This window comes from Orycteropus afer, unplaced genomic scaffold (assembly GCF_000298275.1).
Source record: "Orycteropus afer afer isolate SDZICR_OR568_19922 unplaced genomic scaffold, OryAfe1.0 scaffold00054, whole genome shotgun sequence".
Lineage (NCBI taxonomy): Eukaryota > Metazoa > Chordata > Mammalia > Tubulidentata > Orycteropodidae > Orycteropus > Orycteropus afer.
The window spans coordinates 8498954-8516635 of NW_006921641.1; the positions used below are offsets into that span (position 1 = coordinate 8498954).

Here is a 17682-nt window from a genome sequence, read left to right on the forward strand (position 1 = left end):
CCCAAAGCTGCTTTTTATGTACAGGAAGCAGACCACATCCCAAAGGCAGCTACTCAGCTGCTTGTGGTAGATCCCACCATGGAGTTGATTGCCAGTCTCAGCATGGGGAATAACTACCACCAGCTGCCCAGCCACTCAACCAGGCCCAGCCAAGTTGACACACAAACATAACTACCACACCCTGGGTAAAGCATTGGTCCTCTCTGTGTCTCAGTGTCCTCATGTATGTAATAAGATGTGGATAAATCACCTTTACAGTCTCTCCCGATTCTCTCACTCTCTGCATCTCTGCATAAGGGACAAGGGTGGCATTGACCACTGTTGTTCACAGTGCAAGATGAATGGCAGCAAAAAGGCCATGTAGCATCCAAATAAGGAGAAGCAAATCAGGTTATTGGACTCTCTATTTTTAATACCAGTTGAGTTTATTTTAGTAATACAGGTGAAGAATGTTTTAAAATGTATCATCATGACAGTGCCCTTAGTAACTGTACAAGGATTTCTAGTGTATCTTTCTTCAAAAGAGCCTGAAGGGCTTTGTATATATTGTCTCATTAATTCTCTGAGCATCCCTGAAGTTGGATGGGAAAGCGCGATGAGTTCTATTTTGTATGCAGAGAAACACAGCTTCAAAAAGGTAAAGTCACTTGCCCAAGGTCACACAGCAGCAGCATTGTTCCCTGAACCCAGGTCTCTATGTAGCACATTTGCCTATTACAGCATTCAGCTTCTACACTCTGGAAACAAATCCAGCCATGGGTGAGAGGTCTCTGTTCTGAACAGTGTGACATTTGCAATTATGGTTTTCTGGAGGACAGACTCTTTTCCCTGAGATGAGAAGGGTAACAAGTAGAAAAAGAGACATTGAAAGGGCTGAAAGTTGGTAGCAAGTATTCTGTCCTCACCTCCTCCTCCACCCCAAGCATCCTTCCCCTGGACCACCCAAAACCCCCCAACTCAAGTGTTCTGGGGATCAGGTCTAGTGGTGGTTGCCATGGAAACAGTGCTGGCTGAACTTGAGCCTTGGAGAGCCAACTTTCCTCACTTAGGGTGTATGTTTCCTAGTTCTCCTAAAGGGACTGTGTTGTCCTCAGTCAGTAGACAGCTGCAGGCATCTGTGATCTGATCAATGTCTTTCTGCTGTTTTAATTCAATGTCCCTGTCCTCCACTATCATATCCAAGAGGATGGGTTTTGGGAAGTGTTATTTCTGGTTGGTCTGTACATCAGGGCTCTTCAGTGGGATGTCCTACTCCGATACCCACTAGCTATTTGTCCTTGGGTGGGGCAGTTGTGTTTTCTGAGCCTCAATTTTTTCATCTGTAAAAGAGGTTAAGTAATAGTTTTATTGTACAAATTATAGGAGTTGGGGGCTCTAAGAGCCATCTGTGAACTGTAACATCACTGTGACTACTTAAGCACAGTAGTTAGTATCATTCTTCTGTGCTGGAGCCCCCTACTTCTTGTGAAAGTGGACAAGCCCTCCCTAGTGGTCTGCCAGGTAATGTGACCTCCCAACTTGAAAATTCAGATCAAGAGAAGAGCCTATTCTCCCAGGAAATCTTGAGGCCTCTTGTCCAGAGACTACTGGGCCTGCTGGTGACCTATTGACCAGTAAGCTTTTCCTCACTCCAAAAGAGAAAGATCTTTTGTTGGTGGACTTGGTTCTCGAGGTTGCCCAATCTTTGTGTCACTTTCAGTACATTAATTATTTAATGCCTGGTAAAGCTCTCTGAGATCACAAGATGAAAGACCTGGTAGCAGTTCAAAGTCTTTCTTTTGATCATTATTCTAGTCAACATGTTTTGGGGGTAGGAAATAGATCACAGTGGAGTAAATTTTATGAAGAGCAGTGTAGAAGAAAGCCACAAAATAGGCTCAAAACAGACAGTTGTGATGCCCTGCTTATGGACACATTTGGGCCTGGAGGTGTAGCGGATGGATGTAGTATAACAGTTAGATCACCTAAAGAGTGGCATCCCCGCCATTGCTCTCTTGGATAGGACAAATGTCAGTTACTCATCCGCAATCTCTTTAGCTTGCTGTCATGAGTCAGTTCACTGTGCAGGCAAAGCTCATGAGAGGTAGGCTCCATGCTGGAGCATAGCTTTCAGGGCAAGAGAAGGCATTTACAGGGCTCACAATCCAGCCAGGAGCAGCTTGTTTGGGATATTGAAACCATCTCTGTTGTTGTTGTTATTCTTACCTGCTATCAAGTTGGTGCCTGACTTATGGTGACCACATGAACAACAGAACAAAATGTTTGCCCAGTCCTGTGCCACCACATGATTGGTTGCAAATGAGACCATTGTGATACAGGGTTTTCATTGACTGATTTTTGGAAGCATGTCACAGGCCTTGCTTCCTAGTCTGTCTTACTCTAGAAACTCTGCTGAAAGCTGTTCAGCATCATAGCAACTTGCAAGGCTCCACTGATAGGTGACTGCACATTAGGTATATTGATCAGGAATCAAACTCACTGTTCGTAGAAGGCAAGAATTCTACCACTGAACCACAGTTACCTCCAAAATCATCTCTAGAGAGATCAAAATGTAAAATTTGGGGCTGTTGAAGAGAGATAAAAATTCAGAAGGGAGACATTATATTTCACATTCTCTTCAATATCTAGCCTTGGCTATGTATTATGTGAGTCACTGGGGGCATGTATAGATACACTATCCCAAGTGACAAAACAGGTCTAGGCTGCTGACCTGGCCCTGAATCTGACCCTGTGAATCCAGTCCTATACGAGATTGAACACATGGAATGCTTTTTTCTTAATTTTCATTTTCCTAATATTTCCTAAGTCTGTGAACAACAAAAAAAAAATATTTCAACATAAGCAACAGATTAGAAGCTCGATACATGTGAGTGAGGTTAATATACTTTTATTATCCATTGCCGTGAACAATCAAGCTAGCTTGAAAACCATGTTTGATAAATTACTTAAATGTCACTGTTCTAAGTGTCCATGATCCATAGTCGTTAAAAAGGTAGGAGGGCCCAGTTCAAGTTTAAACAAGGTCCATTCTGAACCCCAGCTCAGCTGTTTTGACTGGGCTCTACCCTCAGGAAGGAAGGTAGACCTGGGAAAGGGGAGATTTGGGTTGGGTCTTGAAGAAAGGATAGGGTTTTTTCACTCTTCTTTGCTCTTTAGAACAGTCAAGTGTGAGAGATCAGCAGGGCAGCATTTGTTTAGGGAGAAAGCTAGGGAAGCAGGAATACATAGGAAAGAAGGACATAGGGAAAGGGTAACCACAGGGAGGAAGTGGGAAGAGAGCTGTTACATTGTGGGGTTTGTAATCAGGATCACAAACATTTGTGAACTGTTGAATGGAAAATGAATCTGGTCTGTAATATTTCACACAAATCACAATAAACAGTTTAAAAAAAGAAAAAGAAAATATGGGATTTAGGAAAGTAGGGATAGGGAAGGACATTCTAGGCAGAGGTTGGCTTGGGCAAAAGTTTGGAGACTAAGGTGCAATGAAGATATTGCACATTCTAGGATGTGAAAGGGTTCTGAGTGGGGAATAAAGCTGAAAAAGCAAGTAGTGGCCCAATTGTGAGGCCTTCAAATTTATGCAGTTAGCAGTTTCTTTTGACATGCATTGTAATTCCCTTTTTGGTGTTGTCTGCAGATAACCAGCTCCCCAAGGACAAGAAAGAACCAGGCTAACAATTTTCTTTGTATTGCCCTTAATCTTCTTTGATGCTAAACCTTGGAGATCAGTGCCTGCTTTTATTGACTGACAGGTTAGGTTTCCATGATTGAGATAGTTTACTCAATACAAGGGTCCTTTTGGGGTTGAGGAGAGGCAAGAAACACGTGTTGAAACGATGACTTTCAATCTATGAGTGAATTATGAGAAATAGTAATTTTTGCTTCAGGGCTTGCTCTAAGAAGAAATAGCATCAACATTGCTGGCAGGATGGAAGGCAGGCTTGGCTTAGAGAATGGTGAGGTGGAGTGGGGGCTGTTGCACTCCATTCACATTCCTCCCTTGACACTAATAGCTGCTCTCTGAATGAGCCAGCTGGAAGGAATGTGAAAGATACTATAGAGAACCAAATGTAATGAACCAGAGGAGACATTAGCAAACACCAGTTCAACCCCCTTATTCTCCAAGCCTAGCAGAGGTGTGGGGAGGTCTCTGTGTGGAAGACAGTGTCTGCCCTCTCCAAAGGGCACATCTGCTAACTCTTCCTTTCATTCCTCTGCAAACGGTATCTCTGTTAATTTTCAACTAAATTAACTGCCTATTATAACTCCAGTATCACCACTAAACCCAGTAGTCATGTAAATTCACTGAGAACATGTCTCTTTGACTGAACAGGTGTGTTCTTAGCCCAGTGAATACAGAAATCATTTCCCTTTGGCTGCCAATCCCAAATGGAAGCCTGCCCCATGTGCCCTACCCTGCAGTGTCTGCTCACCACCGTGTGACATCCAGGCGACTATTTATTTGGTCACATTAAGCTTTGGTTTGTGTGACACAAAATCATTGTCAAATAATGCATTATTAAGTGTGTTTTCAAATAAAGGGAGAAAAACCTAGCAGGCTGTCACTGATTGCTTTATTGTTGGAAGGAAAATAAATAAGTAAACATGTACAAGGCAAAGCAGGAACAGTTCCAAGGAGTGTTTAGAATAGAAGCATTTGTTACATTTTATTGATGTTGGTTTGTAAAACATGCTTGCTAGTGACCCCAGGGCATTGATGTAAATAACCGTCACACACATAGCTCTTTGTTATTTATACTGACACAGGTATGATATATTCCTATAAGGTACATTGACTTAAGGAAAACTAAACTCACAGTGAGACGTGTAAAAACATAGGACTGAAAAAGGAGACACAGCCAGTTGGCTGGAATTTGGGCAGTGGAGATCATGGACAGTTGACAAAGTTAGTAATGAGTGAACACTAGAGAAGCTGCTCTATGGGGCACTTTCAATTTCTAGACATTGAATTTATTGACACAAGACCCTCCAGATAGAAGACAGGGACCAAGAGTCACATTCATTTTGGACATTAATTCACAAATGGAGGATAACACTTCCAGAATTCTGTGATTGATCATTGTGGTGAAGTTTGTGTGTCAACTTGGCTGGGCCTGGTTGAGTGGCTGGGCAGCTGGACATAGTATTCCCCGTGATGAGACTGGTAATCATCGCCATGGTAGAATCTACCATGAGCAGCTGAGTAGCTAGCTGCCCTAGGGATATGATCTACTTCCTGTATATAAGGAGAAGGCTTGGGGAATGGTCTCTAGCTTATGGCATGCTTGGACCCTGCATGTAGCTGTGTCATTTTCAGTAGACTGCCATGCTCTGCCGACCTTGGGACTTACAATGCACTTGAGTTAATGGCCTGCCATGTGCCATAACATTGGGGCTATGTCATTTTATTTGTCGACCTTGGGCTTCTTAGCCTCAGCAGCCAGTAGCTGCCTGAGTGGAGAGATGCCTCTAGCTTCAGTGGGTTGGGAGCAAGAGGCAGAGCTGAAGCCCAAGGTTGAGGGGCTTTCACACAGCCCCTGGAGCCTGGCATTTTGAACTTGGACTTAAAGCCTCCAAACTGTAAGAGAATAAACTCCTGTTTGTTCAGCCATCCCATTTGTGGTATATTTCTGTCAGAGTGGCACTAGGTGACCAGACTAATCAAGGTACATCATGAACATATTGTCTCATCTGGCTCTTACAAAGCCCTGAGAGTGTGCGTTATTCTCATTCTTTCCATCATTCTCAAAATTGAGGTTCTGAAGAGGGTGTGGTTAGCTTAAAGTTAAACAGCTAATCCATGCCAGACCTAAAAACTTTGTCCAGTGCTCTAGTTTCATTAGTTCAACAAGCATTTATTGAGTGCCTACTATGTTCCAGGCATAAGGGCATAGCAGTGATTAGTACCTAGTACAGGAAGTTCACAGTAATCAAAGGAACATATTTAATACATATACATAAGAAGAAATATAAAGCAGAGTATATAACAACAACAACAACATAGGGATAGAGGGTAGCTGAGAGGGAGTATTATTTCCAACAGGATGATCAAGGAAGTTCCTTCTGAGATGGTGACATTTGGGCAGAGACTTTGATGGAGGGAGGAAATGACCATGTGCCTCTCTGAAAAGAAGTTTTCCAGGCTGAGAGAACCATAAGTATGAAGACCCTGAAGTGGGAGTGTGTTTGGCAAGTTTGAGCAATAGCAAGGGGGCCTGTGGGGCTAGTGCTCAGGGAAACATGGTTGGAAATGAGGTCAAAGATAAATCAGAGGCCAAATTATGGGAGGCCTTTGAGGCTGGAGGGTCAATCTAGCTGCTATGGTGAAGAGACTGAAAGCAAAGATAATAACTCAGAGCTTATAGCAGTAGTAGAGATGAAAAGTGATGGGAGAAAACACAAGAAGTAAAATGCAGGTAGTGCCAACAAGATTTATTGATTAATTGATATGGGCTGCAAGAAAAAGAAAGATATTTGTAAAAATGTCATGGCAGAGATGTCTGATCTACTTTAACTTCACAAGGTAGAAGGAGAATCATTATTAACATCACCTACTCAAGGCTGATTCCTATGAGGCAGAGGTCAGACCTCTCCTCTCACTAACACCAGTTGTCTCTCCCCTAGCACTCTTTACTTCTCTGCTGGGTTTGACAATTCATTACAAAGCCCACACAGAATTCACAGACAATACTTATGATTATGGATTTTATTAGGGAAGTAAATGGTTACAATTCAGAATCAGAAATGACTCATTATAAAATTCTTCAGTTAGGATAGACCCTTTTTAGCTGTGCCTGCAGGCAAGCCTCTCTCTACCCCTCAGCCTCCACCTTGCTTGGGAAAATGTTACAAAACTCTTTTAGCTCCACCAATAAGTATCCAGAGGCACCCCACTTTGCCAGTAAGCCACAGACCAAAGGGACTCAGTTCTCTCACTCATGAGGTGGGAAGCCCACTGTACCATTTCCTGCTGGTCTCTTGATTCTGCTGCCTCTGTGCCTGCCCTTTCTCTAGAGATGCTTCTTGCTGTCTTTGGTGTTAGAGGTCTCTTTCTCTGTCTCCTCCTTCTAGGAGGGTCTCAGCACAGGGATTCTAGGTCCAAAGAATGTGTTCCACTCCAGGCTCTTCTGTCTTGGTAGTTGTAAGGTCCCTCTTTCCACCTCAAGAGTGGCTCATTTTAAGCCTACCAGGATGGCAAAACTGACCAAACCCCTTGTTAAGATTCTATACACCTCCTGTGCATAGTTGGGGCAGTGGGTAAGCACTCAACTGCTAATTGGAAGGTCTGTGGTTCAAACCCACCAACTGCTCTGTGAGAGAAAGATGTGGCAATTTACTCTCATAAAGATTACAGCCTTGGAAACCCTATAGGACAGTTCTACTCAGTCCTACAGGGTCACTATGAATCAGAATTGACTTAACAGCAATGGATTTGATTTGGTGGTTTATATCATCTCTATCTATCTGTCCTAGTTCTTCTCAGAGTTCCTTGGAGATATCCACATGGCATTTATCTTTCCCCTTTTGTGCTTGTTTCTCTGTGCTTAATCTGCTTTTTTTTTTCTTTAAATATATCTCAAATCTCAGTAAGTTTAAGATACACCTGACATGGCCAGTTTCATTAACATAACATTTACAGGTATAAGGGTTAAGATTCCATATATATTTTTTGAGGGACACGATTCAATCCATAATAAATGTCTACAATGAGGTTATGTACTTGTCAGGCAAGAGAAAACCAATGAAGAAATTAACTAAGTAGTTCTCTAATGAAAAAAAAAAAATAATATAGTCAAATTTCTTTAAGCCTTCAGAAAAGGTTTATGCCAGTTCAGAATTGGAAATCAGTACTTTGTTTATTGTGGAATGAGTTCATACATCTGTATATGCCTAGTTAAAACAAGTCTCCTAATTCACTAGCCAGCAACACAATCTTCAGTTAGGTCCAGTAAGGGTCTGATGTCCTGGGGCTACTTGAAATTCATGGTCATTAATCACCTTCAGTTGGTTAAAACCTCTGTGAGGAGACATGGTGTTCAGTAGTGAAATCTAGACAAGTGCTGCTGGAAAGTAAGAATGTTCCTTTTGTAAAGTTTGAAAAACAAGGACGATCAGGCCAAAAAGAGCAAAAAGGACCTGCCATTGTGACTGAAGTAGGAGGCAACCAAGGATTATGTGGTAACCAAGACATGAGGGAAGTTTCCAAGAAGCAGGAGAGGTCAGCTGAGTCAAATACTACTGAGAGGTCTAGTAGCATGAGAATAGACACTTGTCCATTGTAGCTTCAACTTGAGAGTCAACTGGTACCTTTGACAGGTATGGTTGCAATGGAGTAGTGAATGGACAGGCCTGATTTTTGGGGGGTTAAGGCAGGTGGGAAATGAAAGTGGACACAGAAGCATAGACAAAGTTTTCAAGAGATTCAGCTGTGAAGGAGAGCAAAGTAATGGGATACTGTCTAAAGAAAAGTGTGGGGAGTCAAGGAAGTTTTTGATTGTTTTTAAGATGGGATATGTTTGCTGCCAATGAGATTGACTTAGTAGAAGGAAAAATTGTTGATAAAGAAGAAACAAAGGTTACTTGCAAGAATATAAGTTTAGCACCTAAGTAGAGAAGCTGACACTACTTAGGAGTATGGACAGTTCATCCATTGTAACAGGAGAAAACCCAGAAACCAAACTCATTGCCATTGAGTGAATTCCAACTCATAGAGATCCTATAGGACAAAGTGGAACTGCTCCATAGAATTTCCAAGGCTGTAATCTTTACAGAAGCAGACTGCTTCATCTTTTTCCTGCAGAGTGGCTTGTGGGTTCAAACTGCCCACCTCTTGATTAGTTGCACTTACCCACTGCACCACCAGGGTTCCTTCTCATCAGGAGAGAAGGCACTGATTTGCTCTTATTTTCTTAGTGAAATAAGAAACAAAGTGATTAGCTGAGAATGTGGAAGAATGAAGGGAACTAAAAATTTAAGGAGTAGGAGGAAGTGCGAAGAGAGCAGGAGGGTGAACTGAGTAGGCCGGAAATGCAGTAGGATTGCTGAGCAGTCCTGAGGGTCCTCTTGAAGTCTGTAGCCATGAATTTAAAGTGAGACTTGTCAGCATTGTTGTGTATTTTTCTCCCAGCTACATTAAGCTGCTACAGCAGAGAAAGCAGAGGGTTGACCATAGCCTGCTGGAAGTTTTTTCAGGTCAAATGTGAAGGAGGAAGCAGCCAAAGAAAGGGAGGTTTTATGCAAGGGAGTTATTGTAGTGATGAGCCTGGAATCTGAGCTCAGGACAGGAGGTGGGTAATGCACAGTGAAAAAAAATGGTAGCAGCAAGAGGTTGCACTTTTCACTCTGCCTTTACACACAGCAGTGCTTGGAAAGTGCTCAGGATATCACCAGAAAACAAAACAATCTTGCAGCCAATCAATAATGCCTCTAGTCCAGAGCACATTGTTTGCATTTCTCTCCACAGGTGGTCTTTGGTCATCACTGGTCTGCCTGGGCACCTGGAAGCTCCTCCTCCTCCTTCCCCCTCCTCTTTCTTTACTACTCTTCTTCCAGAATCCCAGGTTCACATACTTGAGCCAGCAGGCTTAATTCACAAGAATACCCCCACAAATCCATGTAGGTGAGAGCCATTTCCCTCTGGTTTGTAATATCTTCAGAATGGAGCACCAAAAAGACAATCTTCCTCTTGCTTAAATATACTGCTTCTCACAGCATCAATTCTGCTTCTATTTATATTGGAAGACCCTATTCCCACCAGGGATGAGGATGGGGAGGGATAAGGAGTGTGAAGGAAACAGCCTCTTCACTCTGCACTTGTGAAATGCAGAACCATTTCTTTGTGTTCTAAATTTACTGCACATTCTACTGAACTCTGACTAGAACTCACTCACTTACTCACTTTAGTCCCAGTGCTTTGATTCTGGCAAACAACACTGTCATGCTGGCTATGCTATTCTTGGTCTTTTTGGTCGACCCCTCTGTTAGCTCCCAGCCTCATCCAATTAATCACTCTACCCACCCTCCTCTGGAGAACAAGGTCAGACTCATTTCAACCCAGCCTGCATGGCAGAAATGCTAGGGGTTTCTGTAAGGGCAGGAGAAAGCCTTCTGATTTCTTTCTACTACTCAACTTTGAAGACGCTTAGCAACTTATTGTCATTTTTGGATGTCAAGTGGTTTCAGCGTATGTCTTTAGGGATGACCCACAGTGGTACCCTAAGCTCTTTGCTGGGTTGTGACTCAACCTTCAGAGCCTTTCCTTTTGAATGGCTTCAGATATGTATTTTTTTAATCCTTGCCTGAATATATTACTTGGCCCTGGTCCATATTAAAAGTCATCTGTTATTCTGTGCCTGCACAGATTCGTAAGTGCTTCCTACAGTCTATTCCCATCCATGTGCTGCTTCCTATCCAGGAAAAGTGCATGCCATTCCCCAACTCTAAGGTTAAGAAAATTGACATCACTTGAAAACAAGAAAATATAGCCTAGGCCTGATCTCCCTGTCACTTCAAAATTATTTAAACTTTGATCTAAGCTGATGACTCAGAGAGATGTCAGTTTATATTCATGTGGGATCATTGCAGGAGGCTGGTTGTCAGATTCCTCTCCGACCTTTCACTTGACACCCTGTCCTGGAGCATAATCAGTGACCTATGCCCATAGCGCTTTCCCTGTGGGGGCTCTGCCAGGCCCTGTAGAGAACCCAGGCTCACCCTGCATTACTTCATGGGCGGTGAGGGAACACGGGCATTATTGTCAGACTTCCCTGGTCTGTTGGCTCTCTCATCTACTGCCCAATGGCTATGTAGCCACAGTCAAGTGTGAAGACAAATTACTATACTTATTCATAAGGTCATTGTCATACATATATGAAACTATACATTCAAGGTACTTTGTGTAGTGACTGGTCCATATGTGCTCAATACATATTAGTAATTTAAAAAATAAGTCTAATACCTCAACCCTGACCCAGTGTAGACCTATCTGAGCCCTATTGCCCATGTGTAAAAATAGGCTAATTCTGTCCTCCTTTTCAGAATTGATGTGAGGGTGAATGAGATGGCTTCTCTCTGAAAGTTACTAACTTAGCTTCTGACATCTTTCAGAAAATCATTCTTCTTAGACATTTGGAAGAAATACTACCAGAAAGATGTATCTGGGCACCAACCTATTCAATTCCAATCTCTGTAGTGAGATGTGGGAGAAAACTTGAAAATACTTTATAGGTACCAGGAGCCCCCACTTCCAATTGAAATCTTTGGAAGGCAGAGATAAGAATGTTCTTTTTAGAAAGCAGCCCGTAGCATCCTTTCCTGATCCAGCTGCAGGTGCCAGTGGTCCTGTGTTTATCCACATGCAGCAACCATGGATACAACAGTACAGGAGTCTGGAAACAAAAAGGCTGTCATGTCCACTCAAGGCAGTGACTTACTGAAAATGTGTGAAAACCAAAAACATGAAATAGAGTGGATACTAAAAGGGGGTTGGGAGCAGGAAAACAGGGCTGGAGAAGCAGGTTGTGGGATGATGTGAAAGAAACTACAATGCTGATAAACCAAAAAAACCAAACTCATTGCCATCTAGTCGGTTCAGATTCATAGTGACCACGCCCATTGGGTTTCTGAGGCGGTAAATCTTTACTTGAGGTAGATTGCCCTATCTTCTTTCTGTGGAGTGGCTGGTGGGTTTGAACCACCAACCTTCTGGTTTGCAGTCAAATGCCTTAGGCACTACACCACCAGAGCTGATAGGCTGGAGAAAGTCGCTGCTGCTGCTGCTTTTTCTTCTTTGTCTTCTTCCTCCACTTCCTTCTTCACAAAGTCACTCCAGATAGCTTACCAGTAACTATTAGAGTAGAAACCACCACTCATTTGTCAGTTTGTCATACTGTGGTGGGTTGTGTGTTGCTGTGAGTAGAAAAGGAATCCTTGGTTGATGTAAGACTTCTTTGATCTGACTGCTCTTCATAGAAAATAATGCATTGAGGTCCTGAGGTCAATTCAATCTATTAATAGCTCAGTCTTATTTTCCCTATCTCTTCAGTGGGCATCATGAAAGCTCCTTGTGGACTTTCTTTATAACCAATAGTGTTTGACTGCTAATCTAAAGGTGGAAGGTTCTAGTCCACCCAAGGTGTCTCAGAAGAAAGGCCTGCTGATCTACTTCCAAACAGTCAATAACTAAAAACCCTATGGACCACAGTTCCACTGTGACACACACAGGTTCTCCATGAGTCAAGCTGATTCAATGGCAGATGTATACTTCAGTAGAGTAACAAACCAGCCCACTCATGGTAGAACGTGGCCTTTGGAGTCAAGCAAACTGGGTTCAAGTTCTGATTTCATCATTTGCCCATCTGAGCCTTAGTTGCTGCATCTATACTATGGAGATGATAATACCTATGTTAGGGAGTCATTGTGAGTATCAAGTGTAATTGTGTGCATAAAAAGCCCAGCAGAGTGCCTGGCCCATGAAAACTGCAGAAGAAATTCTAGTCCCTATCCTTCCCGCTGCCTTGCACTCAATCTTGATGCACATCTGTCTATTAAACAGAACTGATTCTTAAATCCTTCCATCTTTAACAGAAAAAGCTTTGCCTGCTGTAAAACATTTAACAAATCATGATTGAGTTGGGGATTTTCTGGGGAGAACTGTGTAAAAGCATGCAGTTTCTGTTCATTTGATTTGTAGATATATTGTAATTACTTTCACTACACAAAACCCACTTGAGGTACTGTTAAGGAGAGGAATAATGCTGCTTTTGCTGCTTTTTTCTGCAACTCTTCTTTTTCTCATGCAAATCAGAAACATTAATCCTTTGTGGCTCCCTGGCCTCTTGGCTATGGGAAAACCCATCACCTAGCTTTTTTTTCCCCCTGAAAATAACATAATTGTTAAGAACTCATAACTTCTGAGTGCAATTTTGGTCCTCTCATTGATAAGGCAATAATCTAAGCAAACAACATTAGATGAAGTTACAAGTCTGAACATAAAGTTGAGATGGAGGCATTATTTGGACAAGATGCATTGAAGTTCTCTATAAAGTTACAAATTCTTATAGTCAGACTAGATTTTGGATAGAATTATTAGGCCAGGTCATTAAGTAGTCTGGTTTCTAGTTTATCTCCCAGAGATCTCGGCATGGCCTTGGTCACAATATTGAGACTTCTTAGATCTGACTGCTCTTCGTAGATAATAATAATGCATCGAGGTCCTGAGGCCAAATCAGTCTATTAGTTGCTCAGTCTTATTTCCCCTGTCTCTTCGGGGGCATCATGAAAGCTTCTTGTGGACTTTCTTTATAACCAATATTGAGGGACAGCTAAAAGATACATCCTAAGCACATGGATCAGTATTCTTTTCTTTGTTTTTGTGTCCAGGTCATGGCTTCTTAGAGTCACCAACAAGCATGCCTTCTCTTCCTCCTGATTCTTTTGCATGGAATCTGACCTGGATAATGAAAGATTCCTTCCCTTTCCTGTCTCACCGCAGCCGATATGGTAAGTATATTTGTTATTGTTATTTATAAATGCGCCATCTCTAGCTCATAATTAAGGAAGCTGTGAATTGGAGTTAGTGATGCATGGCTCCCCGGGGATCCCTCAGCTCCAATATGCAGAGGAAGTCTTTCTGTGTTCTGTGCCCAGTGGCGCCCAACCCACCAGAGCCCTCCACCCAGGCCTGACCTCTCCAGATCAGCTTCCTTCTGTCTCCTGGTTGAAGCCAAGGGCTTTATTGCTACCATAGCTCTTCCTCTCAGCCTTTCTGGTCTATGGTATTTTCACTATTCCCTTTCCAATCATTAGATATAATGATTCTTGCATTTTGATTATGGCTTACTAGATATAGGATTCTAAGCCATAAGTGATTCTAACAATGTGATCTCTTGAGAAGAGATTGTTGTTAAGGGGTTCACAGGTCTTCCAGGATTCCTGAAATAACTCCTTTACATTTGGGTAGCTCCTTAAAGAACTTAGATATTTAGCTCATTTGCTTCTGCAACAACCTTGGAAGTAAGGAGATCTAGTTGCCTTCTGGTTCTACAAATGAAGAAACTAAACTTAATAAGATCACACAGAGAGGGTTACTTAACTACAAAGCCAGAATTCTTCCCTTAAGCCTATCTTCCTGGCTTTTTCTATGCAGGCTGCTAGGTCCTACCCAGGGAGCCCTCCAGGAGGCGATATGTACATGAATATGGTGTTGTTGTATGCCATCAAATCAATTTTGACTCATAGTAACCCCATATAACAGAATAGAACTGCCCCATATGGTATCCTAGGCTGTAATCTTTATGGAAGCAGATTGCCTAGTCTTTTCTCCCACAGAGCTGCTGGTGGGTTCAAAACTCCAACCTTTTGATTAGCAGCTGAGTTTAACCACTGCACCACCAGGACTCCTTGTACATGATGTAGAATTTCCTTCTCTGTGTTCATCCTAATAGCTTGTAGGAGCTGGGCCTCTACAGAGGAAAGAGTGGGCTTGGAAGGGAGCTGATATATTTCCAGGAAAACATTTTCTTTCTCTTGAACGCTGTGAGGGCAGGGACTGTGCTGTGTTTGCTCACCATTTTGTCCCATCACAAACCAACATGTCTTAAAGACTTGTGGAGTGAAGAATGAATGCAGAAGGCTGCAGAGGTGGAACCTACTCATCAGGCCACATTTGATTATTTGTGAACCAGGCCCAGCACTGACTTCTAGATTCCCCTCTGGCATAGCTACTTATTCCTGCTACGCAGTCTGTGCCCTTAGGCCTGAGCTATTTAAAATGTACCTAACAGAGACCTTCCATACACTATAGAAAAACTCCTGGTCCAAAGCCTGCTGTCCCTTATCTCTAATAAAGTAGTTAGTTTTGGTTCATATTAACTGTATTTTTTATTTCAAACTTAAAAAAAAAAAAATGCATCAAAAATCCTAGGGCAATTTGGGATTATAGTGTGTGCTGGGATGTTTCCTGCTTCTCCTAAGCATCCCCAGTGGGAGAGGAGGATCAGTAGTCCTCAGGAGATTCCAGATAAGAATTACTTCTTCATTTTATTTAAGCCAGATACGGACTATCATCTTATCATAAGGGTAAGTGTAAGTGTCTATAAATAATTGAAATCTGGTCCTTAGTATTGTTATTGCATTGTAACTAGATTTGTGATACAGCTTGTCTTTAGATAACATGCTTGTGTGGCTCTCAAAGGCATTCAGTGTCTCCACAGTATGGCAACTTTAATAAAGTGCAGGATGTCCAAAAAAATGTAGGTCTACCTCCTGCATTCCACAGATAGCAACTCATTTGCTCCCTGAGTGCATCCTGAAAGAGGTTGCAGGTTAGAAGAAGAAAACCATTGGAGTTTATTAAGCTACTACTCATTGCTTCACCTTGATGAACCCACTTTCTGTTTCTGGGAGTTTATCTGTCAATGAAGGTGGACAGTTCCCTCTGGGTCAAAGGAGTAGACTTAGATGATTCCATGATCTCCTTGTGACATAGAATCCTTATTAATTCCCTTCTTAGCAGAGAAAAAGACCAAAACATTGGCCAGATGCTGCCCAAATGTTGGATGAAGGTGTATCATTAATACGGTTGAATCACAAGGGAATATCTTGATTGGTATTTCCTGACTTAGTGTGGTAATTTCAGAGTCTTCTCATCTTCCTACCATATTTAATTTGGCTGATACTCAAAAAGACCTCTCATTTCACCCCTGTATATCTGGTCATGGGCCAGATACTGGAAGTGCTACCAAGATGAATAAGATGTCCTCCCTAATCCTATACCACCTTCTCAGAGCACATACAACCAAACATCCAAATACATTGCCATAAAAGCTATTCTAACTCATGGCAACCCTATGTGTTACAGAGTAGAACTGTGCTCCACAGGGTTTTCCTGCTACAAGCTTTAATGAAGCAAACTGCCATCCCTTTCTTCCATGGCACTACTGGGTAGGTTCACCACCAACCTTTAGGCTATTACACCAAACCAAACCAAACTCACTGCCATCGAGTTGATCCTGACTCATAGTGACCCCTCCTTGGTTTTCCGAGACAGTATCTCTATGGAAGTAGATTGCCCAATCTTCCTTCCGAGGAATGGCTGGTAGGTTTGAACTGCCAGCCTTCTGGTTAGCAGTCAAATACCTTAGGCACTATGCCACCAATAGTTAGTTGACTGTAAACTGCTTGTACCACCCAGAGACATTTCAGAACTCATAAGTCAGAGATGTAATGCTGACATAGCTAACCCATGGTGACACCACCAAGAGTGCCTCTGAGGGCTGACTACAGAAGTATAGAGGTTAAGGTCCCTCCCCAAGACTTATTGCAGATAAGGTAGGATTAAGGCCAAGACTCCTGTCCCCTTAAGGAAGTTTGTGAGGGCTCAGCCCATGTGTTTCTATGAACCAAAGAAGCCATCAGGCTCATGGGTGATAAATCCATACCTTTCAACTGCTGTGAAAGACATTTTAAGAAATGTTAACAACTTCATTAATTTTAAGGCCTCAAACTTAGAGAGAGAAATTTGACTGGAAAATTGCTGCCTGAAGGGATAGTTTTTCAGACAGTGAGAAGGAACCAAGCCTCAGCAAGTCAGTGTGGCCCTTCAGGCCTAGAGCTCCAAGCATGGCTGCCTACCTTAACCTGCCTTATAGAGGGGGGGAGGGCAAGAGGGACAAGAGAGTAGGCATCTTCAGCCAGATCCCAGGTATCTTGATGAAGAGCAGCAAGCTGCTCTCTCAGCCCAGCTGTCCAGTCGTGAGTTGAGTATGCTTTTCTTCTTACAAGTGTTTTATGAGAAGAGACGAGGTAAAGGGAGGCTAATAAGATTTACTCACCCCCAGCCTGTAATTATCTGCTTGAGGAAAAAGTTTGACCTACCTTTTTGAAGGCTCCCCATATTTCTTCTAATTTACGTTAGGACCTTTTATGTTGTGTAAAATATATTCTTTTCAGTGGCATTTGGTATCAGATTCCAGCTCTTTCTTGTCTCTTGTCTTTAATGACAGGGCCGCTAATTTCATCATTGTCAAGCAGAGAGCAGCACATTCCTCCCCCAAGACTTTGAAGGAAGGAGGACATCTAAAGAAAGATTTTTTTTCCTTTTATCATCAGCTCTGACGCCTTTAGACTTATTTATAGACTTGGCTAAAGGATTAAGCTCTAGCTACCTACCCAGATAAAAATCCACCCAGCAGCATCAGGTGCTGAGAGATTGAGGCCACTGATGGCTTTGAAAGGGAGTTTTGATCACCTTAAGTTCTAGAACCATAGGGACAAACTGTATCCTTCCCAACTGTAATTCATATTTGCCCACTCTGGGCATGAGTGAAATAGGATCAACATTTGAAACAGAATGACCAAAGGTTCTGTCCTGGATGATGGAGAGAGAGAATTTTCATTTATTTATAAATAAATAAATAAATAAATAAATTGTGATATTTTGCAACACTCTTTCACACTCCTATGTTTCATTTAGGCTCTGTTACATAATTATGGTCAGTGGAGGTTATTTTATATCTCATTGTTTATAGGAATGTAAATTCAGAGCCAAAGAAGTTTAGTAATGTGTTCCCAAGTTATGGAGTTGACAAGCAGTTTGAAAGGATGGAACCCACATATTTTAAGCTGAATGCTCTTTCTACCTCATCATCAGGTTACTTCCAAGTTGAACTTCCCATCCAT

At 42.2% G+C, this 17682-nt stretch overlaps 1 protein-coding gene across 1 annotated transcript in view; it reads left to right on the forward strand.

Moving 5' to 3' along the window:
* The window catches only part of ALK (ALK receptor tyrosine kinase), a 1238429-nt gene that overhangs the window by 338766 nt on the left and 881981 nt on the right, over positions 1–17682 (forward strand). Inside the window, exon 2 of the mRNA XM_007938814.2 lies at positions 13384–13503. Within this exon, the coding sequence (XP_007937005.1) occupies positions 13384–13503 (120 nt within the window). The remainder of the gene's footprint in view (positions 1–13383; positions 13504–17682) is intronic.